This window comes from Pagrus major, chromosome 8 (genome assembly GCF_040436345.1).
Source record: "Pagrus major chromosome 8, Pma_NU_1.0".
In the NCBI taxonomy this organism is placed as follows: domain Eukaryota; kingdom Metazoa; phylum Chordata; class Actinopteri; order Spariformes; family Sparidae; genus Pagrus; species Pagrus major.
In genome coordinates, this window is record NC_133222.1 from 12,724,570 (window position 1) to 12,747,892 (window position 23,323).

The 23,323-nt window shown below is 38.1% G+C and overlaps 4 protein-coding genes across 4 annotated transcripts; all 4 read right to left on the reverse strand.

Moving 5' to 3' along the window:
* Positions 1-1,994: 1,994 nt before the first annotated feature.
* On the reverse strand, positions 1,995-6,988 carry LOC141000918 (intestinal mucin-like protein). Its single transcript, XM_073471804.1, has 12 exons — positions 6,969-6,988; positions 6,710-6,816; positions 6,592-6,623; positions 6,339-6,507; positions 5,214-5,300; positions 5,051-5,091; positions 4,721-4,843; positions 4,228-4,329; positions 3,383-3,511; positions 3,112-3,151; positions 2,464-2,587; positions 1,995-2,313 (listed from the first exon to the last, which is right to left on the reverse strand). Exons 1-12 carry the CDS (start codon positions 6,986-6,988, stop codon positions 1,995-1,997), a joined length of 1,293 nt encoding a protein of 430 aa, XP_073327905.1.
* A 422-nt stretch (positions 6,989-7,410) lies between these two features.
* Positions 7,411-11,699, reverse strand: LOC141000919 (intestinal mucin-like protein). Its single transcript, XM_073471806.1, has 8 exons — positions 11,693-11,699; positions 11,405-11,463; positions 9,397-9,568; positions 9,018-9,262; positions 8,184-8,367; positions 7,852-8,056; positions 7,582-7,757; positions 7,411-7,484 (listed from the first exon to the last, which is right to left on the reverse strand). The coding sequence occupies exons 1-8, from the start codon at positions 11,697-11,699 to the stop codon at positions 7,411-7,413; spliced, it is 1,122 nt and encodes a 373-aa protein (XP_073327907.1).
* Positions 11,700-11,930: 231 nt separating this feature from the next.
* Positions 11,931-16,509, reverse strand: LOC141000920 (uncharacterized). Its single transcript, XM_073471807.1, has 5 exons — positions 16,502-16,509; positions 16,075-16,389; positions 15,254-15,636; positions 12,128-12,744; positions 11,931-11,936 (listed from the first exon to the last, which is right to left on the reverse strand). Exons 1-5 carry the CDS (start codon positions 16,507-16,509, stop codon positions 11,931-11,933), a joined length of 1,329 nt encoding a protein of 442 aa, XP_073327908.1.
* Positions 16,510-16,575: 66 nt separating this feature from the next.
* LOC141000922 (uncharacterized) lies at positions 16,576-22,605 on the reverse strand. Its single transcript, XM_073471809.1, has 5 exons — positions 22,545-22,605; positions 21,310-21,756; positions 19,411-21,237; positions 16,642-19,158; positions 16,576-16,586 (listed from the first exon to the last, which is right to left on the reverse strand). Exons 1-5 carry the CDS (start codon positions 22,603-22,605, stop codon positions 16,576-16,578), a joined length of 4,863 nt encoding a protein of 1,620 aa, XP_073327910.1.
* Positions 22,606-23,323: the final 718 nt, after the last annotated feature.

A 23,323-nucleotide genomic window follows, 5' to 3' on the forward strand; every position in this document is an offset into this window, starting at 1 on the left:
AAGCCGTGTGTTACTCTCAAAATGTTCCGACTGGATAATGCGATAAAGAATCAGTTCCACTCAGAGCCTGCTGAACAATATAAGATAATTCGGTTAATTTAATGCAAACATCGATTTTGATACTAAATAAATACATAAAATTAAAAGTCAAAACTTAATTTAATTTGGTTATTTTTAATAAATCATTGTTTTTTTGTTTGTTTTGTTTTTAAATTGACTTTGCGTTTAAATGGGTGGGTGATAATAACAGAAAAAAACTTTGGGAAAGTTTGGATAATGTAAAAAGTTGCAAGTGATTCCTATGATATTACAGAGTCAGGTCACAAAACTGTGAGTGGTCTAGCTGTATTGTGCTGCCATGATCTCGCCCTTTTATGGAGGAATAAAACTGCCTTAATAATAATAATAATAATAATAATAATAATAATAATAATAATAAAACATATCTCTGCTTTAATTTGAGTCGGTATTTATTTACCTGTGTATTACTTAAACTATGAATTAACTTTTTATTATACTTTTAATAATAATTTTAATTTATTTTATTTCTGGTGCATTTAATGGCATATTAATTTATCTATTGAGCAATTTATATATTTCTTTAATTATTTCTAGTATTGGCAGTTTCAGTCCTCCACAGTCAGATCTTATTTCCAATAATTTCTTTGCTCCCTTTATTTGGTTTTACAGACACCAAAATCTAAATATCAGGTTTACTGATTTTTTTTTCTGTAAAGAATCCTCACACAGCCAAAGACCATGCTCTTTTTCAAACAGGATCTGTTGATACACCCTCAGCCACTAATGACAAAGAGGTTTTTCATCTGTTTTTCATAACAACTGAAATATGATATCATGATTTTCTGTCCAAATTTTTGACCCAGTTTGAATCTACAATACTGGACCAGGGCTTCGTTACCAACGAGTCAAAGTGGGCAAATGCTCCAAGGCTGCAGACCCCCAAAAGCCCAGGTTGTCAGATGGTTTATGGAGATGTAATTAATTGTAACACATCTTTAAACACTGGGCAGTTTGTACCAATTAATGTATTATTTATTATCTGATCTGCTGGCCCTGTCCTTTGGAGGGGCCCTTTGCCAAAATCTAGCTGTATTTTGTTTGTTTTGATTTATTTAGGCTCACAAGGTGCATGTTCCTAAATAAAGCTGGGCTTTTTCAAATTAATTGGAGCACAATGGCATTCCCATTCTCTTTTAAATTACAAATAATGGTGTACTGCCTGTGGGCAAAATAAATACGTTTTTACTGAAATGAAGACATTCTCCTCACTACCAACAATGCATAATGCATAATAACACATGCAGACAAATTACACAAAAATAGCCATGAAAAATAGAGTTTTATTAAGATTTGCAGAAGATTAACACATCAGATGCTGGATAATGACAGTTTCAAGATTCCTTACACTTTTTTATTCATACATTTTAATTAGATAATTTCTGTTGATGGTGCTGTTATGAATAGTAACCAACAATCATTTAAAAATCAAATCTATGTTTAAGATCTTTCGCCTTTACCACAAATATAATCCCTTTTCTCCCGGGCCAAAAGTCAGTGAAATTATCGCTACAATGTCATGTATACCCAAGCCATTGTGTCTTACATCTCTTAAATCATTAAAGTTAAAATGAAGAGAAAACACCCTCTAAGAAAACACCACATGATATAATTGGGATAAAGGAAAACCCTCTTCAAAGCTTAAAGAGACCACGACACAAATATTTGCTGTGGACCTGCCTCCCCGACAACAAATGACAAGTGATGACAAGTGCAAAGAGGTGAAGGAAACTTTAGATGACAAGCTCTCTGCTGTTTAAAAGGTTGAACCTTTTTGCCCTTATTTCAGGGCTGCTGAATACACAGAGATGTGCCTTTGGTGAACTTCACATACTGAGTCTTGATTCTTTAATAGACTTTGGAGAGGAATTGTTGAATTTTATAAAAGTACATTAGTCATGTTTTCCCTTTCCCTTTCATTTTCCCTTTCCCTTTCCCTTTCCTTTTCCCTTTGCCAGTCCTTTTCCCTTTCCCTTTTCCTTTCCTTTTCCCTTTGCCAGTCCTTTTCCCTTTTCCTTTTCCTTTCCTTTTCCCTTTCCCAGTCCTTTTCCCCCTTCCTTTTCCTTTTCCGTTTTGCTCTCAAGACATTCTTCGCAACCGCACTTGTCAACTGAAATGTAGGAGTACGTCATCCTTTTGCCATCAGTGCACTCCATCTCCACCTTCTTCTCACTGGTGGCCTTTTCTTGACAGCACGAGCATGAATGCATCAAACTGTTGCTCTCCATAAAGTACCTGTAAATAGAGACAGGATCAATGTCAGTCACCTGCCGGTCAATGTAAACAAACATTTGTCTTAAAAATTACTCTTCACATGAAAACTGGGCAGATGGTTTTAGAATGATTGATTAAACAATTTCTATTTTTTAATCTTTGGCTTCTTACATTGATGAGGACGGTCCACAGGTTCCCTCACAGGCTGTCATCTCCACTGGTGTAACTGACTTGCAGTCCTTTGTCTCCAGATAGGTGGTATTCTTCTTCATTGCACAGCGGTGACGAGGAGTACCTGTGTACGACACATGAACATCTTTTGCATCTTTCTGCAAAAACTACATTTCACACACATTATTATTGCAGTTGCCAAGTAAAACAAAGCATCTTATATGTGAACTTTTAGCCTTTGAATATAGAAATTTAGTGCTGAATCAGTGAGTTGATTTATCAAATGTTTGGTTGACAGAAAATTGATCAACAATTTTAATAATAATCAGTATATAATTTCAAGCAAAAACGCCAAACATTCACTGACTCCAGCTTCTCAAATGTGTCGACCTGCTCTGTTTCTGGGTTGTAGTTATTGTAAATACCTCTGGATTTAAGGCTGTTGGTCTGACAAAAGAACACAAATATAGGCGAAAATACCTCCTTATTTCTCCCAAACACCAAGGGCTCACACGTTAGTCAAATCATTTAAATAAAAATTAATTTCAAAGGTTGTGGATGAGGTTCATGAAGGTCTATATTTATGTGTAATAACATTAAAAAATTGATAATATTGTGTAATTTAAATTAAATCTGTTGAATACTTACATATTTTGCAACAACCGTTCGCGTCACTTTGTTCAGTTCCCTGTAATATAGAGACTATAGATTATAACATATGCAGATACACAACACTGACAAATGTAAAAATCCACCTTCATTATGTATTTGTGTATTTCATATGGTATATTTACATATTTTATATTTCTCTAACCATATATATCGACTCATATTATTTGACAAATGTGAAACTTTTTGAGATTAAGTTAGTAAAATAATCAGTTCAAAGTTATTAACAAAGAGACTGGATTATACTCACAGGGACACAGTTCTCTGGATCAAATTCAGGACATGTTTTTAGGTTTTTAGAGGTTATGAACTCATCCTTCACCTTCTGGCAATCATACGTGGTACAGTTGTCATTTGGTGGAGACCAAGACTGAGAAGGCTGTTAGATGTGTAGAGGAGGTCGATTAGTGAACATAAACCATTCTGAATGATACCGCAATTTAAAGGAAAAGTTCACCCAAAAATGAAAATTAACTTAATATCTATTCACCCACATGCCTATGGAAAGTACCTAATAATAATAATAATACATAAATAACTAAATAACTAAATAAATAAATAAATTAAAAAAAAAAATTAATTGGCTTCATGCCGCTCACAAGGCATAATCTAAGTCTACGGAAATCCATTAGATCCCAATGAATTTGAAAATGTGTTATAAACACCCTTGACGTGCAACGAGCTCAAGCCCATGCACTCACTTTTGACAGGGTGCATGCTAACACTTTTAGCTTAGCAGTAACTGAAGATTTCAGCTTAAAAAAGCGTGTAAATAATGTCTTTTTGAAATGAATTTGGGAACTCTAGGCTTCCAGAGACTACACCAGACTAGCTGTATGGAGCCATTTTATTTTGGGGGATTTGTTTTTTTCTGTTTTAAAACAAGTCTCCATCTACTTCAGTTGTTTAGGAGAATGCTGCAACGCTGTTTGGCTGTGAAGCTCCAGAAATGTTTTGTGGACGACAAAACTTCACCCGACTTTCCATCAGCATGGGGTTAAGTGATTTTAAGACTGAATTGTCATTTTTTGGTCAACATTTCCTATGAGGTTGCAGACACTGATTATGAAGGTGTTTCCATTACACAGTACTTACTTTAATAATTATTGGAGAAGTGAGGCCTGGGAGCTCCAAAACACAGCTTGTCCTTTTGCATGATCCACAACATGTTCCAGATTTGTCCTCATACACATGGCCCTGAAAAATGCCAAAATCAATGAGATCTGCATCTACGATCAATTACTAGAAAGTTCACACATAGTTATTATGTATATATATATATATATGTATATATATTTGTATAACTCAATACTAGATACAACTGGGTTATGTGAAAAAAAGTTGGTATTTTCATTAAATGGTCAACAATTAAGAATTAATTCCCAAATATGTATCTTCAAACCAATCATCATGTGCACATAAAAAACATGTCTATGTATAAGCATTTCTGAGAGTTAAGCATATGACTGAGTGACCCCCTGATGTAGCATTTGTTTACATTTTCAAATTCTTTTTACAATATATAACTTTACTGACTCTAAATTCAATTGATTAAAACCGCAATACTCTAATTTTCCATGCAAAGTACCTCTGGACATGTTTTGTCACACTGTTCCACCCGACACTTATCCTTGTTCAACTGGGTGATGGGATCCTGAGTTTCAGTACAGCGGCATAATTCACATGGGTTTTTGTAGAAATCCTTACCAGGCTGTGAACAATAAAATGTAAAGTCTGAGCTAGTTTTATATGAACGCCAGCAATACAAATGTTACTCAGGCATGATGGCTGGAATAGTGAATTATATTATATTATAGTATACTTCATTTAAAGATCGCAGAGTTTTAGTAACACTTTAACAAGCAAGTATACTTTTAGTAGAGCAGATTCAAAATATAAACAGTAAATTACTCCTTACCCTGTACTCAGTCTCATTGAAGACACAGACACCTTTGGGTACTAGATAAAAAAATATCAACAAATACGATCACATTAAAGGCTTTGCTTAGTTTAGTTTAAGGTCATCTTACACACAATGATACTAAAAGTAAATGTAACTGAAACCTATATGCAAAGCCTACCACAGGCTGGGCAGCAGCTGTCATTTGAGATGTTCAACTCAAATCCCAGTTTGCACTTCTGTGACGAACAGCGGCTCTTAACACATTCTGTTGGTTAAAAGACATTTCCAGGGTTGGTGAGTATACCATAAGAACACCAAATATTGTTAGACACATTAACTTGAATCACTATCACATTCAAATACATAATTTCGAATAAAAAAAGTTTTTTAATTGCAGAAAAAGTGACAGGAATAACATTTTTCACTGATACAACAAAACTTAAAACTTGTAAGAATAACTGAAGTTATTCTGTTTAGATTTCAAATCGGACAAATGGAAAAATAATGGCATACCAATCATTTGGCGCCATACTTTGCTGTGTATAGTAATATGTTGTTTTTTAAGAGGAAAAACTTTTGTTTTATTCTTTCAAGTCAAATGTGGGCATTCCTCCCATTTAATTTAAATGTGCATGTCTTTTTCCATATTTCATTTTTATGCATGTAATATTCGTTCATGATCAGAAAATCCTGCTTTGTTGCAGTATTTAACGAGAGCTGCATGTCACACTAATGCCAACAATTTAGTATTGCACTTCTGTGAAGCTGTGGGATTTGTGAGAGAAAATTATGCAGCAGAGGCCAAGATATCCTGACCTTTAGTCCCTTTTATGGGTCAAACTCCAAATGCTGCTCTTCAGCTCCCACATTGAGACTTTATAGTTAGACCCTCCTGGTGAACGAATGCATCTTCCAAAATTCGTGAGCCCAATTTCTAATGTTTCCTTTCCATAACACCTGCCAGTTTAATAAATACACCAACCTGAAATCAATGTAGTCTTATGCAACAACCCTGTAATAAATTCTACCTCTTTGAATGTCCTAATGTTGATTTTGTTGAAATTTTGAGGGTGGTCATTCAACTGTATGGTTATTTTTGAGGCTGCAGTTTTTTGTGCTTGTATTGACAGTTTCTATTTATTTGTCCACCCTCTGTATATCACTGGGGGTCAGCTAAATAATAGTCACCTCTCTGTATAATGCAATAAAGTTAAACAGCAGTTTTCAACAACACTGAACACAATAACCTCCATCATACAGGTTTCTGTTAAACTATTAGGTCAGCAGACTTTGAATCACTCACCACACCGATGTCTCTCACAGCAGTCCTCAGTGTGGTTCACCAACACCTCTCCTTCCTCATTACAGGTTATTGGTTCTTGAGTGGAACATGTGAGATTCTTACACTGGACTTCCATAGTGTTGTTATCACAAACACACTCCTTACAGCCAATCCGCCAACGCTCACCAGGCTGTTTAATGAAACAGAGTTAATGTGGTAACAGCAATAATTACACTATGAATAATGATAGTTAGTCATGTTCTGTAGCATTTACCTCTATAGGTCCGCCAGCAGGTCCAGTGCAACCTTAAACAATAAAAACAATCAGTTTACCTGTACCTTAATTCATTCCTAAAAAAAATTTGCTTTTTCTTCACAACAGAATCTCTTACAGGAGGTGACACAGGTGTCAGAAGTTGAACTGAATAAAATCATCCCATCTGGGCAGTAACATCCATCATGATCTTTGTTCTGGTTGTCCGCATATATCTGATTGTATCTTAATGTGAAGAAAATGGATAAAAAACAAACAGAATCTTTTTAGAAATTATATACTGTATTGTATTATATACTTAATTGATTGCTGTGAAGTTTTGCACAGACATTCAAAGTCCCTCGAGAAAGAATCTTAATTACTGGTGACCCCCTTACTTTTCCTCTTTTGCCACCATTAGGTTGACATTTGTAGTTTTAATGAAAGTTCTCAACAAATATTGAATGGATTACAATACTATTTGGTACAGAAATGAGTGATCCCCTCAAGATCAGATGTAATAACTTCTTATCTAGTGCTATCATCAAGTCGAAATTTGAATTTGTCCAATGTTGGTTTATGACCAAAGTATCAATATACCAATATACTTGCAAAATTCCAATTAGCTTTTACTGTACTTTTACTTGTTAACATACTATCACACCAGTGATGGTGATCATGGTTAACATTACTGCATTCCTGCATGTTAGCATGCTGACGTTACATTTGAGCCTAAGTATAGCCTCTCAGAGCCATTAGCATGGCTATAGACTGTGCCTTGATAAATCACAAGCAGCTGACATTATTTAATTTATGAAATTGCTACATAGAACAGAGCGATTACCTTGCATTACAAGTTGGTTCAACAGCTTGCTCACAAGGCTTGTAGACTTTATTTCCTGGACACTTATATTCTACAATAAGAGAAAGTGGATTTTAACATCAAATTAAAAAATCTGGACATCTATGAGATAACATTGTTTGCTTTCTACTAAAACAAAACCCTCCTACCACACAGTCCGTTAGTAGCATTCCTCCAGGCTACACAGATAGATGCTTTAGCACACTGTGAGGCATACAGCTCCAAACTGGAACAACCCATGCGTCCTTGCGTGTGGCAAACATCAAATTGACAGGCGCTATAAAGGTCATCTGGTGAGATAACTTTGCGGCATTCCTCAAACACCCTTAATGGAAATCAAAGGAAAGTAGGCAGTTAATCCGGGTGTCACTCCAGAATGAATCTACATGTTTCTTGTTTATTTTTAGGCAAAGTCTTACTTGCTGATCAAAATGTCACAAATAGGAGCTTTGCAAGTTGGTTGAGGTGTTGATGTTGATACTGGTGTAGGTATTGTAGGAGGCGGCTTCTGACAATATGGCTTATTCGTAACATTTACTTGCCACTGTCCCATCCCTGAGCATGAGGGATGAATCTGGCCATTTGGTAATCTACAGTCATTTTTCTTGTTATTATCACAATAACCTTGTGAAAGTCAAGGAAAAACATGATAGATATTACAATTCATGTGTTTCCATATTTGGTGCATCCATTGGCATTTTCATATTAAATCTTGCTGCTAATTCCAACAGCAAAATCATGATCAGCTTACCACACTGTCCCTCTGTGTTGTTGTGGAAAAAGGAAAATGGCAACTGCACGGTGAAAAAGAATCCTTCTAACGTCACATCTGCGCCAATTGCTGGGATTCTCAAAAGCAGCTTAATTCCTGTACTTGTTATGATGAGGTCATCATTAGAGTAGGTTGGGACTACCTGCTTGTTGTTGATGTACACCTAAACAATTTGAACATTGTTAAGGTGAATCAGTTTCGTTCATCAATATCATTGCATATCATTTAAATATACTGATGTAGTTTTATTATATAAGTCCCCTCCAGGCAAAGCTTTTTTTATTCTTGCTCCTACAGCTGAATGTTTGAGCTTCACTGTTTAAAATGATGCACATGCAGAGTCTTAAATTAGAAGGCTGTTTTCACAATCATTGCTCAAAGTGTAAATTTTCTGTGCTCATTGAAAATTTGATTTGAAGAGGCGGGTGTACAAGCATGATTTGTGACATCATAAATAGTCTCAGAAGCCAATCCTGGTCCAATATTCAGCAAACACAAGTATGATGTGGAAACCTAAAGCCTCCAGTGCATATACACTGAGAGTGGACCTTACAGTGACGTAGGAGACATCTTCTGTACAACAGTTAAACTTAAAAATATTTGCATATTCATATATCATGGAATTTTTAATGAGGGCAAATGCTATTTTAAGGATTTGAATGAGATTATATATATATACACACATACAAACAGTGTATATATATGTGTGTATATATATATATATATATATAAAAACATGTCTGAGAATTTATATACACTGTGTGGAGGGGGTCTTTAAAATAAGTTAAGAAAGTTTATTGTGGCAAAACTTACAAAGTTCTTGGTCTTTGGGGCTCTCTCCAGGACAAGAGTAATGTTATAGTTTTTGTAAAAAACAAGCAAGGCTTTTACACATGTCACGCTTCCAGATGGATCACAGTTTTCATTGTCGATAAGAATCGTAATGTTGTATCGAGGAATGATCTCTTTGACCAGGACATATGTGCAGTTTTCCTGGAAGCTGTAATACTGGCCATCAAATGTTTTATAGTGAGGATCTCCCCAGCCATAGCAAAGACCTGCAAATGTTAAGTTGAGATGACAATAAGTGTTAAATCTAAGAAATACTGCATATGTTGTAGATAGCCTATATGTGCAGTAGTTTTAAGATGTCTTGAATGTGAATTTTTAAAATGCTTTCATTTGAACTTACATTGGCATTCGTAGTGGAAACAACAGCCTGTTTCATCATAAATCTTAACTGGTGGCTTCCCATTTTCACACACAGGCTTGGTCACTTTTTCACATTCCACATGTGATGTAATTACGCTTCCATTGTCACATTTGCTTGTGGTGCAGTTGTCTGGCCTCCAGGTGTCACCATGCTGTAAAGGCCAAAGCAGTACTTTAATCTACTACCAGTAAAATCAATATTATGCTTGAGCCCACTAGGTGCACACATGTACAATATACACATCTATAATTAGTGTAATTCAGAACAAGAAAAGAATTCAGAAACAAATGAAGAATTTTACATAGAAACAATGCTAAGGAGAAATACAGTATTATTCAAGGGTGGTATTATTAGTCACACTTATGGACTGAAATTCTTTAATAATGTTAATGTTGGGTTTATTTGTATTACTTACCTGCAATTTACTTTGTTTACAGAGTTATTTGTTTTGTTGTGTTGTAAAAAGATCAATAAGTAACAGGCATTAAAAGGTCCTTTCCTTTACCAAAGAAATAATTAAAGGCCTTGTTTCAGACTTTCTCAGATCTTGATAATTTAGACACTGGTAACAAAGTCAAATAAGGTAAAATTTAGAACTCAGTACATAATGACAGCATTGTTATCTTAAGGTTATCTGTCCCTTTACACGGGACATATTGTGAAAAGCTAAAGTTTGGGTATCTGGAGTGCCTACCAACCCACAAACCAGTCTGTATTTGTGAGCTGCCAGTCACAAAACATGGGATTCAGCAAGCCATTCAGATTTTGGCCTCCTTCTTACATAATGTTGTAATATTAAGCGACAGTCAAGAGAAACTGTGTAAACATTAAGTAACTGTTTTTCATGTTGCTTTTTGTGTTAGTTACTGTAATGTTACTGCAGCGCTAGCTCAGCTACCGTTATCTTTGTCGTTATACGAAGCCTGTTTTGCTCCTGAATCCTTACTGGTATGTGTGTGTGAATGTTGCTGCTGATATTGATAAAGTTACATGTAAAAAAGAAATGATTAAACTGAAGGAATTAATTTGCTTGGCAACTGTGTGTAACTGTGATTATCACCCTGCAGTTTCTAACACCATACCAGGGCTGTTATAAAGTGGTAATGTTAGAGGCCCACTAGGAAGTGAGGCTGAGGCTAATACGGATCATATTCCTTCTCTAAGATGAGTGTTGGTGAAGTTTTTTAGTTTAGAAGCGGTTCTTGTGGTGATATTTGTGGGAGACGTGTTGCCGCTTGGAAGCTTAAAGTGCCTGGCAGAGCTGACTTGAGATACAGTGGGTGGTGCTAGCTCACGCCTTCGAACCAACGAATCAGAGTAGTCTGGGCTTTTTGGGAAAGGTGTCTTAAAGAGACATTCGAATGTCTGTCGAATATCTAAACTAAAACTATCTTCACCACAGTGGACTCAGTAACAATCTATTTCTGAGCTACAGTTTTGAAGTGATCCTGCTTTATATGTTGCTGGCCCTTGTTGAGACAGCTGTCAGAAAAAACAGGGTAAAAAGGTGAGCGCACACATAAAAGTGTTTTCCAGTTGTTGTGGGAACATTTCCATTAAAAATAAAGTTAATCCATTGGGTTTTCATTTCCTCTGATGGTTTTTGCAGACAACAACGGCAATGGGTTGCTGTGTTTACCTTCCACATGCTTGTGTTACCAAGGTTGGTTTAAGTAAGGAAAACAGGGGTTACTGGATGTAACTTTTGTTCTATGAGTAGGTGCCCCTTTAACTGCAGGTTATCGCAACCACATTTTTTTTTATTATGCTAAGACACAACGGTTATGAAGATATTGCAAAATCTATGGTGTAGTAGAACATGACACCAGTGATGGTGATGAAACTGGAATGCCACCCAACTCTATGCAGATGGTGTCATTGTTCTATAGAAATTACATTGTGCAATCAACATTACTTCATAATGTCATGTTAAAGCTAAAACATGCCAGTTTTTAAAGTACATGTTTATATAACTAAATTCAAATACCTTTCTAGGTGGCTGGAGATAAGGACAGTCTTCTGGTGGTGTTGTTGTGGGTGTTGTTGCTGTCGATGTTTCCGTGGTTGTAGTTGTTGTTTCTGTGGTTGTAGTTGTTGTAGGTGTTTCTGTGGTTGTAGTTGATGTAGGTGTTTCTGTGGTTGTAGTTGTTGTGGGTGTAACTATGGTTGTAGTTGTGGGTGTTACTATGGTTGTAGTTGTTGTTATAGGTGTTTCTGTGGTTGTAGTTGTTGTAGGTGTTTCTGTGGTTGTAGTTGTTGTTACACAATTGTTAACACAACATTTTACTCGTATTTCATAGTCTTTACACAAAGGTATATCTTGGTCTCTATTATGACAACTCAGTCCAACTTCTGCATTGCACGTTACGTTTTGACCTACTTCATTGAAAGAAATATTTGAGCCTTTTGCTCTACATTCTATTTCCAGAGGTTTTCTGCAAACATTTTGATCTAGATCAGGAATGTTTTCAATGGGTTCATAATCCCCACCATCTCGGTTGCCTTTGTCTGGACTATCGCTGTTTGTCCAATTAGACCAGTTACAAACATAGCAGTCAAGAGTTATTGGGGATGTTTCTGTGGTTGTGGTTGTTGCTGTTGTGGTTGTTGTTGTTTCTGTGGTTGAAGGTGTTTCTGTGGTTGTAATTGTAGTTGTGGTTGTGGTTGTTGGTGTGGTTGTAGTTGGTTTTTCTGTGGTTGTGGTTGTTGCTGTTGTGGTTGTTGTTGTTTCTGTGGTTGTGGTTGTTGCTGTTGTGGTTGTTCCTGTGGTTGTAGTTGTTTCTGTTGTTGAAGGTGTTTCTGTGGTTGTAGTTGTGTGTGTTTCTGTGGTTGTAGGTGTTTCTGTGGTTGTTGTAGGTGTTTCTGTGGTTGTAATTGTAGTTGTGGTTGTTGGTGTGGTTGTAGTTGTTTCTGTGGTTGTTGCTGTTGTGGTTGTTCCTGTGGTTGTAGTTGTTTCTGTTGTTGAAGGTGTTTCTGTGGTTGTAGTTGTCGTTTCTGTGGTTGTAGTTGTTGTAGGTGTTTCTGTGGTTGTAGTTGATGTAGGTGTTTCTGTGGTTGTAGTTGTTTCTGTTGTTGAAGGTGTTTCTGTGGTTGTAGTTGTCGTTTCTGTGGTTGTAGTTGTTGTAGGTGTTTCTGTGGTTGTAGTTGATGTAGGTGTTTCTGTGGTTGTAGTTGTTGTGGGTGTAACTATGGTTGTAGTTGTGGGTGTTACTATGGTTGTAGTTGTTGTTATAGGTGTTTCTGTGGTTGTAGTTGTTGTAGGTGTTTCTGTGGTTGTAGTTGTTGTTACACAATTGTTAACACAACATTTTACTCGTATTTCATAGTCTTTACACAAAGGTATATCTTGGTCTCTATTATGACAACTCAGTCCAACTTCTGCATTGCACGTTACGTTTTGACCTACTTCATTGAAAGAAATATTTGAGCCTTTTGCTCTACATTCTATTTCCAGAGGTTTTCTGCAAACATTTTGATCTAGATCAGGAATGTTTTCAATGGGTTCATAATCCCCACCATCTCGGTTGCCTTTGTCTGGACTATCGCTGTTTGTCCAATTAGACCAGTTACAAACATAGCAGTCAAGAGTTATTGGGGATGTTTCTGTGGTTGTAATTGTAGTTGTGGTTGTTGGTGTGGTTGTAGTTGTTTCTGTGGTTGTTGCTGTTGTGGTTGTTCCTGTGGTTGTAGTTGTTTCTGTTGTTGAAGGTGTTTCTGTGGTTGTAGTTGTCGTTGTTTCTGTGGTTGTAGGTGTTTCTGTGGTTGTTGTAGGTGTTTCTGTGGTTGTAATTGTAGTTGTTGGTGTGGTTGTAGTTGTAGTTGTTTCTGTGGTTGTTGCTGTTGTGGTTGTTCCTGTGGTTGTAGTTGTTTCTGTTGTTGAAGGTGTTTCTGTGGTTGTAGTTGTCGGTGTTTCTGTGGTTGTTGTAGGTGTTTCTGTGGTTGTAATTGTAGTTGTGGTTGTTGGTGTGGTTGTAGTTGTAGTTGTTTCTGTGGTTGTGATTGTTGTGGTTGTTTCTGTTGTTGTTGTTGTTGCTGTGGGTGTTACTATGGTTGTAGTTGTTGTTATGGGTGTCTCTGTGGTTGTAGCTGTTGTAGGTGTTTCTGTGGTTGTAGTTGTTGTTGTGGGTGTTCCTGTGGTTGTAATTGTTGGTGGCGTTTCTGTGGTTGTGGTTGTTGTTGGTTTTTCTGTGTTTGCTGTAGTTGTTTCTGTGGTTGTTGTTGTTGTTGGTTTTTCCGTGGTTGTGGTTGTTGCTGTTGTGGTTGTTCCTGTGGTTGTAGTTGTTTCTGTGTTCGTAGTAGTTGGTGGTGTTTCTGTGGTTGTGGTTGGTTTTTCTGTGGTTGTGGTTGTTGTTGTTTCTGTGGTTGTGGTTGTTGCTGTTTCTGTTGTTGTAGGTGTTTCTGTGGTTGTAGTTGTTGTAGGTGTTTCCGTGGTTGTAGTTCTTGTTGTTGTTCCTGTGGTTGTAGTTGTTGGTGGTGTTTCTGTGGTTGTGGTTGTTGTTGGTTTTTCTGTGTTTGCTGTAGTTGTTTCTGTGGTTGTTGTTGTTGTTGGTTTTTCCGTGGTTGTGGTTGTTGCTGTTGTGGTTGTTCCTGTGGTTGTAGTTGTTTCTGTGTTCGTAGTAGTTGGTGGTGTTTCTGTGGTTGTGGTTGGTTTTTCTGTGGTTGTGGTTGTTGTTGTTTCTGTGGTTGTGGTTGTTGCTGTTTCTGTTGTTGTAGGTGTTTCTGGGGTTGTAGTTGTTGTAGGTGTTTCCGTGGTTGTAGTTCTTGTTGTCGTTCCTGTGGTTGTAGTTGTTGGTGTTGTTTCTGTGGTTGTGGTTGTGGTTGTTGTTGGTTTTTCTGTGGTTGCTGTAGTTGTTCCTGTGGTTGTGCTGTTTGTCCCGTTCTGGCGACCTGTTGGAACTGTATCCACTGATTGAGTTACAGGGCTATTGGGCGTTGTGGGTGTTACTATGGTTGTAGTTGTTTTTGTGGGTGTTATTATGGTTGTAGTTGTTGTTGTGGGTGTTACAGTGGTTGTAGTTGTTGTTATGGGTGTTTCTGTGGTTGTAGTTGGTTTTTCTGTGGTTGTGGTTGTTGCTGTTGTGGTTGTTCCCGTGGTTGTAGGTGTTTCTGTTGTTGAAGGTGTTTCTGTGGTTGTAGTTGTCGGTGTTTCTGTGGTTGTAGGTGTTTCTGTGGTTGTTGTAGGTGTTTCTGTGGTTGTAATTGTAGTTGTGGTTGTTGGTGTGGTTGTAGTTGTAGTTGTTTCTGTGGTTGTGATTGTTGTGGTTGTTTCTGTTGTTGTTGTTGTTGCTGTGGGTGTTACTATGGTTGTAGTTGTTGTTATGGGTGTCTCTGTGGTTGTAGTTGTTGTTGTGGGTGTTCCTGTGGTTGTAATTGTTGTTGGTGTTTCTGTAGTTGTAATTGTTGTTGTTGTTTCTGTAGTTGTTGGGGATGATGTTACACAGACATTAATACAACATCTTACTCGGATTTCATAGTCGTTACAGAGAGGTATATCTTGGTCTCTATTATTACAACTCAGTCCAACTTCTGCATTGCACGTTACTTTTTGAGTTATTTCATTGAAAGGAATATTTAAGCCTTTTGCTCTACATTCTATTTCTAGAGGTTTTCTGCAAACATTTTGATCTAGATCAGGAATGTTTTCAATGGGTTCATAATCCCCACCATCTGGATTGCCTTTGTCAGGTTTATCGCTGTTCGTCCAATTAGACCAGTTACAAACATAGCAGTCAACAGTTGTTGGGGATGTTTCTGTGGTTGTGGTTGTTGCTGTTGTGGTTGTGGCTGTTGTGGTTGTTCCTGTGGTTGTAGTTGTTTCTGTTGTTGAAGGTGTTTCTGTGGTTGTAGTTGTCGGTGTTTCTGTGGTTGTCGGTGTTTCTGTGGTTGTTGTAGGTGTTTCTGTGGTTGTAATTGTAGTTGTGGTTGTGGTTGTTGGTGTGGTTGTAGTTGGTTTTTCTGTGGTTGTGGTTGTTGCTGTTGTGGTTGTTGTTGTTTCTGTGGTTGTGGTTGTTGCTGTTGTGGTTGTTGGTGTGGTTGTAGTTGTTTCTGTTGTTGAAGGTGTTTCTGTGGTTGTAGTTGTCGTTGTTTCTGTGGTTGTAGGTGTTTCTGTGGTTGTTGTAGGTGTTTCTGTGGTTGTAATTGTAGTTGTGGTTGTTGGTGTGGTTGTAGTTGTTTCTGTGGTTGTGATTGTTGTGGTTGTTTCTGTTGTTGTTGTTGTTGCTGTGGGTGTTACTATGGTTGTAGTTGTTGTTATGGGTGTCTCTGTGGTTGTAGCTGTTGTAGGTGTTTCTGTGGTTGTAGTTGTTGTTGTGGGTGTTCCTGTGGTTGTAGTTGTTTCTGTTGTTGAAGATGTTTCTGTGGTTGTAGTTGTCGGTGTTTCTGTGGTTGTAGGTGTTTCTGTGGTTGTAATTGTAGTTGTGGTTGTGGTTGTTGGTGTGGTTGTAGTTGGTTTTTCTGTGGTTGTGGTTGTTGTTGTTTCTGTGGTTGTGGTTGTTGCTGTTGTGGTTGTTCCTGTGGTTGTAGTTGTTTCTGTTGTTGAAGGTGTTTCTGTGGTTGTAGTTGTCGTTGTTTCTGTGGTTGTAGGTGTTTCTGTGGTTGTTGTAGGTGTTTCTGTGGTTGTAATTGTAGTTGTGGTTGTTGGTTTGGTTGTAGTTGTACTTGTTTCTGTGGTTGTTGCTGTTGTGGTTGTTCCTGTGGTTGTAGTTGTTTCTGTTGTTGAAGGTGTTTCTGTGGTTGTAGTTGTTGGTGTGGTTGTTGGTGTGGTTGTAGTTGTAGTTGTGGTTGTGATTGTTGTGGTTGTTTCTGGTGTTGTTGTTGTTGCTGTGGGTGTTACTATGGTTGTAGTTGTTGTTATGGGTGTCTCTGTGGTTGTAGCTGTTGTAGGTGTTTCTGTGGTTGTAGTTGTTGTTGTGGGTGTTCCTGTGGTTGTAATTGTTGTTGGTGTTTCTGTAGTTGTAATTGTTGTTGGTGTTTCTGTAGTTGTTGGGGATGATGTTACACAAACATTAATACAACATCTTACTCGGATTTCATAGTCGTTACAGAGAGGTATATCTTGGTCTCTATTATTACAACTCAGTCCAACTTCTGCATTGCACGTTACTTTTTGAGTTATTTCATTGAAAGGAACATTTAAGCCTTTTGCTCTACATTCTATTTCTAGAGGTTTTCTGCAAACATTTTGATCTAGATCAGGAATGTTTTCAATGGGTTCATAATCCCCACCATCTGGATTGCCTTTGTCAGGTTTATCGCTGTTCGTCCAATTAGACCAGTTACAAACATAGCAGTCAACAGTTGTTGGGGATGTTTCTGTGGTTGTGGTTGCTGCTGTTGTGGTTGTTGTTGTTTCTGTGGTTGAAGGTGTTTCTGTGGTTGTAATTGTAGTTGTGGTTGTTGGTGTGGTTGTAGTTGGTTTTTCTGTGGTTGTGGTTGTTGCTGTTGTGGTTGTTGTTGTTTCTGTGGTTGTGGTTGTTGCTGTTGTGGTTGTTCCTGTGGTTGTAGTTGTTTCTGTTGTTGAAGGTGTTTCTGTGGTTATAGTTGTCGTTGTTTCTGTGGTTGTAGGTGTTTCTGTGGTTGTTGTAGGTGTTTCTGTGGTTGTAATTGTAGTTGTGGTTGTTGGTGTGGTTGTAGTTGTTTCTGTGGTTGTTGCTGTTGTGGTTGTTCCTGTGGTTGTAGTTGTTTCTGTTGTTGAAGGTGTTTCTGTGGTTGTAGTTGTCGGTGTTTCTGTGGTTGTTGTAGGTGTTTCTGTGGTTGTAATTGTAGTTGTGGTTGTTGGTGTGGTTGTAGTTGTAATTGTTTCTGTGGTTGTTGCTGTTGTGGTTGTTCCTGTGGTTGTAGTTGTTTCTGTTGTTGAAGGTGTTTCTGTGGTTGTAGTTGTCGGTGTTTCTGTGGTTGTAGGTGTTTCTGTGGTTGTTGTAGGTGTTTCTGTGGTTGTAATTGTAGTTGTGGTTGTGGTTGTTGGCGTGGTTGTAGTTGTTTCTGTGGTTGTTGCTGTTGTTCCTGTGGTTGTAGTTGTTTCTGTTGTTGAAGGTGTTTCTGTGGTTGTAGTTGTTGGTGTTTCTGTGGTTGTAGGTGTTTCTGTGGTTGTTGTAGGTGTTTCTGTGGTTGTAATTGTAGTTGTGGTTGTTGGTGTGGTTGTAGTTGTAGTTGTTTCTGTGGTTGTGATTGTTGTGGTTGTTTCTGTTGTTGTTGTTGTTGTTGCTGTGGGTGTTACTATGGTTGTAGTTGTTGTTATGGTTGTCTCTGTGGTTGTAGCTGTTGTAGGTGTTTCTGTGGTTGTAGTTGTTGTTGTGGGTGTTCCTGTGGTTGTAATTGTTGTTGGTGTTTCTGTAGTTGTAATTGTTGTTGGTGTTTCTGTAGTTGTTGGGGATGATGTTACACAAACATTAATACAACATCTTACTCGGATTTCATAGTCGTTACAGACAGGTATATCTTGGTCTCTATTATTACAACCCAGTCCAACTTCTGCATTGCACGTTACTTTTTGAGTTATTTCATTGAAAGGAATATTTAAGCCTTTTGCTCTACATTCTATTTCTAGAGGTTTTCTGCAAACATTTTGATCTAGATCAGGAATGTTTTCAATGGGTTCATAATCCCCACCATCTGGATTGCCTTTGTCAGGTTTATCGCTGTTCGTCCAATTAGACCAGTTACAAACATAGCAGTCAACAGTTGTTGGGGATGTTTCTGTGGTTGTGGTTGCTGCTGTTGTGGTTGTTGTTGTTTCTGTGGTTGAAGGTGTTTCTGTGGTTGTAATTGTAGTTGTGGTTGTTGGTGTGGTTGTAGTTGGTTTTTCTGTGGTTGTGGTTGTTGCTGTTGTGGTTGTTGTTGTTTCTGTGGTTGTGGTTGTTGCTGTTGTGGTTGTTCCTGTGGTTGTAGTTGTTTCTGTTGTTGAAGGTGTTTCTGTGGTTATAGTTGTCGTTGTTTCTGTGGTTGTAGGTGTTTCTGTGGTTGTTGTAGGTGTTTCTGTGGTTGTAATTGTAGTTGTGGTTGTTGGTGTGGTTGTAGTTGTTTCTGTGGTTGTTGCTGTTGTGGTTGTTCCTGTGGTTGTAGTTGTTTCTGTTGTTGAAGGTGTTTCTGTGGTTGTAGTTGTCGGTGTTTCTGTGGTTGTTGTAGGTGTTTCTGTGGTTGTAATTGTAGTTGTGGTTGTTGGTGTGGTTGTAGTTGTAATTGTTTCTGTGGTTGTTGCTGTTGTGGTTGTTCCTGTGGTTGTAGTTGTTTCTGTTGTTGAAGGTGTTTCTGTGGTTGTAGTTGTCGGTGTTTCTGTGGTTGTAGGTGTTTCTGTGGTTGTTGTAGGTGTTTCTGTGGTTGTAATTGTAGTTGTGGTTGTGGTTGTTGGCGTGGTTGTAGTTGTTTCTGTGGTTGTTGCTGTTGTTCCTGTGGTTGTAGTTGTTTCTGTTGTTGAAGGTGTTTCTGTGGTTGTAGTTGTTGGTGTTTCTGTGGTTGTAGGTGTTTCTGTGGTTGTTGTAGGTGTTTCTGTGGTTGTAATTGTAGTTGTGGTTGTTGGTGTGGTTGTAGTTGTAGTTGTTTCTGTGGTTGTGATTGTTGTGGTTGTTTCTGTTGTTGTTGTGTTTGTTGTTGCTGTGGGTGTTACTATGGTTGTAGTTGTTGTTATGGTTGTCTCTGTGGTTGTAGCTGTTGTAGGTGTTTCTGTGGTTGTAGTTGTTGTTGTGGGTGTTCCTGTGGTTGTAATTGTTGTTGGTGTTTCTGTAGTTGTAATTGTTGTTGGTGTTTCTGTAGTTGTTGGGGATGATGTTACACAAACATTAATACAACATCTTACTCGGATTTCATAGTCGTTACAGAGAGGTATATCTTGGTCTCTATTATTACAACTCAGTCCAACTTCTGCATTGCACGTTACTTTTTGAGTTATTTCATTGAAAGGAATATTTAAGCCTTTTGCTCTACATTCTATTTCTAGAGGTTTTCTGCAAACATTTTGATCTAGATCAGGAATGTTTTCAATGGGTTCATAATCCCCACCATCTGGATTGCCTTTGTCAGGTTTATCGCTGTTCGTCCAATTAGACCAGTTACAAACATAGCAGTCAACAGTTGTTGGGGATGTTTCTGTGGTTGTGGTTGCTGCTGTTGTGGTTGTTGTTGTTTCTGTGGTTGAAGGTGTTTCTGTGGTTGTAATTGTAGTTGTGGTTGTTGGTGTGGTTGTAGTTGGTTTTTCTGTGGTTGTGGTTGTTGCTGTTGTGGTTGTTGTTGTTTCTGTGGTTGTGGTTGTTGCTGTTGTGGTTGTTCCTGTGGTTGTAGTTGTTTCTGTTGTTGAAGGTGTTTCTGTGGTTATAGTTGTCGTTGTTTCTGTGGTTGTAGGTGTTTCTGTGGTTGTTGTAGGTGTTTCTGTGGTTGTAATTGTAGTTGTGGTTGTTGGTGTGGTTGTAGTTGTTTCTGTGGTTGTTGCTGTTGTGGTTGTTCCTGTGGTTGTAGTTGTTTCTGTTGTTGAAGGTGTTTCTGTGGTTGTAGTTGTCGGTGTTTCTGTGGTTGTTGTAGGTGTTTCTGTGGTTGTAATTGTAGTTGTGGTTGTTGGTGTGGTTGTAGTTGTAATTGTTTCTGTGGTTGTTGCTGTTGTGGTTGTTCCTGTGGTTGTAGTTGTTTCTGTTGTTGAAGGTGTTTCTGTGGTTGTAGTTGTCGGTGTTTCTGTGGTTGTAGGTGTTTCTGTGGTTGTTGTAGGTGTTTCTGTGGTTGTAATTGTAGTTGTGGTTGTGGTTGTTGGCGTGGTTGTAGTTGTTTCTGTGGTTGTTGCTGTTGTGGTTGTTCCTGTGGTTGTAGTTGTTTCTGTTGTTGAAGGTGTTTCTGTGGTTGTAGTTGTTGGTGTTTCTGTGGTTGTAGGTGTTTCTGTGGTTGTTGTAGGTGTTTCTGTGGTTGTAATTGTAGTTGTGGTTGTTGGTGTGGTTGTAGTTGTAGTTGTTTCTGTGGTTGTGATTGTTGTGGTTGTTTCTGTTGTTGTTGTTGTTGTTGCTGTGGGTGTTACTATGGTTGTAGTTGTTGTTATGGTTGTCTCTGTGGTTGTAGCTGTTGTAGGTGTTTCTGTGGTTGTAGTTGTTGTTGTGGGTGTTCCTGTGGTTGTAATTGTTGTTGGTGTTTCTGTAGTTGTAATTGTTGTTGGTGTTTCTGTAGTTGTTGGGGATGATGTTACACAAACATTAATACAACATCTTACTCGGATTTCATAGTCGTTACAGAGAGGTATATCTTGGTCTCTATTATTACAACTCAGTCCAACTTCTGCATTGCACGTTACTTTTTGAGTTATTTCATTGAAAGGAATATTTAAGCCTTTTGCTCTACATTCTATTTCTAGAGGTTTTCTGCAAACATTTTGATCTAGATCAGGAATGTTTTCAATGGGTTCATAATCCCCACCATCTGGATTGCCTTTGTCAGGTTTATCGCTGTTCGTCCAATTAGACCAGTTACAAACATAGCAGTCAACAGTTGTTGGGGATGTTTCTGTGGTTGTGGTTGTTCCTGTGGTTGTAGTTGTTTCTGTTGTTGAAGGTGTTTCTGTGGTTGTAGTTGTCGGTGTTTCTGTGGTTGTAGGTGTTTCTGTGGTTGTTGTAGGTGTTTCTGTGGTTGTAATTGTAGTTGTGGTTGTGGTTGTTGGCGTGGTTGTAGTTGTTTCTGTGGTTGTTGCTGTTGTGGTTGTTCCTGTGGTTGTAGTTGTTTCTGTTGTTGAAGGTGTTTCTGTGGTTGTAGTTGTTGGTGTTTCTGTGGTTGTAGGTGTTTCTGTGGTTGTTGTAGGTGTTTCTGTGGTTGTAATTGTAGTTGTGGTTGTTGGTGTGGTTGTAGTTGTAGTTGTTTCTGTGGTTGTGATTGTTGTGGTTGTTTCTGTTGTTGTTGTTGTTGTTGCTGTGGGTGTTACTATGGTTGTACTTGTTGTTATGGGTGTCTCTGTGGTTGTAATTGTTGTTGGTGTTTCTGTAGTTGTAATTGTTGTTGGTGTTTCTGTAGTTGTTGGGGATGATGTTACACAAACATTAATACAACATCTTACTCGGATTTCATAGTCGTTACAGAGAGGTATATCTTGGTCTCTATTATTACAACTCAGTCCAACTTCTGCATTGCACGTTACTTTTTGAGTTATTTCATTGAAAGGAATATTTAAGCCTTTTGCTCTACATTCTATTTCTAGAGGTTTTCTGCAAACATTTTGATCTAGATCAGGAATGTTTTCAATGGGTTCATAATCCCCACCATCTGGATTGCCTTTGTCAGGTTTATCGCTGTTCGTCCAATTAGACCAGTTACAAACATAGCAGTCAACAGTTGTTGGGGATGTTTCTGTGGTTGTGGTTGTTCCTGTGGTTGTAGTTGTTTCTGTTGTTGAAGGTGTTTCTGTGGTTGTAGTTGTCGGTGTTTCTGTGGTTGTAGGTGTTTCTGTGGTTGTTGTAGGTGTTTCTGTGGTTGTAATTGTAGTTGTAGTTGTGGTTCGTGGTGTGGTTGTAGTTGGTTTTTCTGTGGTTGTGGTTGTTGCTGTTGTGGTTGTTGTTTCTGTGGTTGTGGTTGTTGCTGTTGTGGTTGTTCCTGTGGTTGTAGTTCTTTCTGTTGTTGAAGGTGTTTCTGTGGTTGTAGTTGTCGGTGTTTCTGTGGTTGTAATTGTAGTTGTGGTTGTGGTTGTTGGTGTGGTTGTAGTTGTTTCTGTGGTTGTGATTGTTGCAGTGGTTGTTGTGGTTGTTTCTGTTGTTGTGGGTGTTTCTGTGGTTGTAGTTGTTGTGGGTGTTTCTGTGGTTGTTGTGGGTGTTTCTGTGGTTGTAGTTGTTGAGCAAGCTGCAAAAGAAGTATTCATATGAGAATAACATGAATCTTTATGGTTAAAATGTACACGTTATATTGTTTTTTCCATTATTCTCTATGTTGTGATAGTCAATCACAGGAATATTCATAATCATGCTCACCTTGGATATTGCATTCAAGCGTTGTTGAAGAACAATAACTAAAAGATAAATAAAAAGAACAGATTGAACACAATGTATAAACATTTAGGGTCACATGTTGGTGTTGGCGCACAGCGCGCGATGCAACATCACACAAGTGAACTGGTATTTTACTGGGGCACGATGAGGTAACTTCTTCAACTGTGCCAATTTGGTATCTTAGCAACTTGCCATGCGTCCCAGTGGGAGGAGAGGCACGATGGGGAATGTGACAGTGCCAATCCTCTTTCATTATATTTGTGAAGGCACACCCATATACAATAAAACCCCTTTTATTCATGCTTTGCTCATCTTTCCACCTTTATTCTACACTCTTCAGCCAGCTAACATGTGATCACGTTAAATGTTACTGAAACAGATATTTATATGTGGAATCCGTGTGGCTAAATTCACATGCTGGGCCAATGTGGCAGGGTGTCAATAAAGTCTAAGTCAATGATACGTCAAAAACAATAATTTCATTTAATCAGAGTGAGCTAACTACTTATGCTAAGAATGTTCTGGTTTTTAACGTATCATTGACCTAGACTTTATTGGCACTGGCCAGGCATGCTTGTTTGGACATTTGGCATATTTTTTGCTTTTGTGTGTATACAGAGATATTATCATGTGGATGGATATGGGGAAAAATATCTGTTTAAAAATAACATATCTGTATATGTGTGGAAACATTTTGGCCCAAGTTTCCTCAAAGGAAAACCAGAGGGTTTCTGAAGTATGACAAATATTCACAAACATGACGGGGATGAAAGTAACAAATGTGATTGGCCATGATTTTCACAGGCTGTAACAAGCCCACCTACTGTATAATGTATTATACTGTATGATAATGTATTCTTTCTGATTCAACCCTCTATGTAAATCCTGCGTACATGTGAGCCCCAGGTGCACCAGGTGATTGCATTTGGCACACACCACTGATGAAGTGACCAAGATGCACTTGACTGTGA

Coding starts and splice junctions, on each gene's coding strand:
- LOC141000918 (XM_073471804.1), bottom strand. CDS start 6,988: ATGGTGGCAAAAGAGGAAAA. Junction 5,092..5,213: donor CAGCTGCTGCCCAGCCTGTG/GTAGGCTTTGCA, acceptor TTTTTTATCTAG/TACCCAAAGGTGTCTGTGTC. Junction 3,512..4,227: donor CTTCTCCAATAATTATTAAA/GTAAGTACTGTG, acceptor CACATCTAACAG/CCTTCTCAGTCTTGGTCTCC.
- LOC141000920 (XM_073471807.1), bottom strand. Junction 15,637..16,074: donor AGCAACAACCACAGAAACAA/GTACAACTACAA, acceptor TAACACCCACAG/CAACAACAACAACAACAGAA. Junction 12,745..15,253: donor CACCGACAACTACAACCACA/GAAACACCTTCA, acceptor CTTTGTGTAAAG/ACTATGAAATACGAGTAAAA.
- LOC141000922 (XM_073471809.1), bottom strand. CDS start 22,605: ATGAAAGAGGATTGGCACTGTCACATTCCCCATCGTGCCTCTCCTCCC. Junction 21,757..22,544: donor TCCTCCCACTGGGACGCATG/GCAAGTTGCTAA, acceptor CTTCAACAACAG/AAACAACTACAACCACAGGA. Junction 21,238..21,309: donor AGAGACACCCATAACAACAA/GTACAACCATAG, acceptor TCACAACCACAG/AAACAACTACAACTACAACC.
- LOC141000919 (XM_073471806.1), bottom strand. Junction 7,758..7,851: donor TGTGACATTTTGATCAGCAA/GTAAGACTTTGC, acceptor ATTTCCATTAAG/GGTGTTTGAGGAATGCCGCA. Junction 7,485..7,581: donor TGCTACTAACGGACTGTGTG/GTAGGAGGGTTT, acceptor CTCTTATTGTAG/AATATAAGTGTCCAGGAAAT.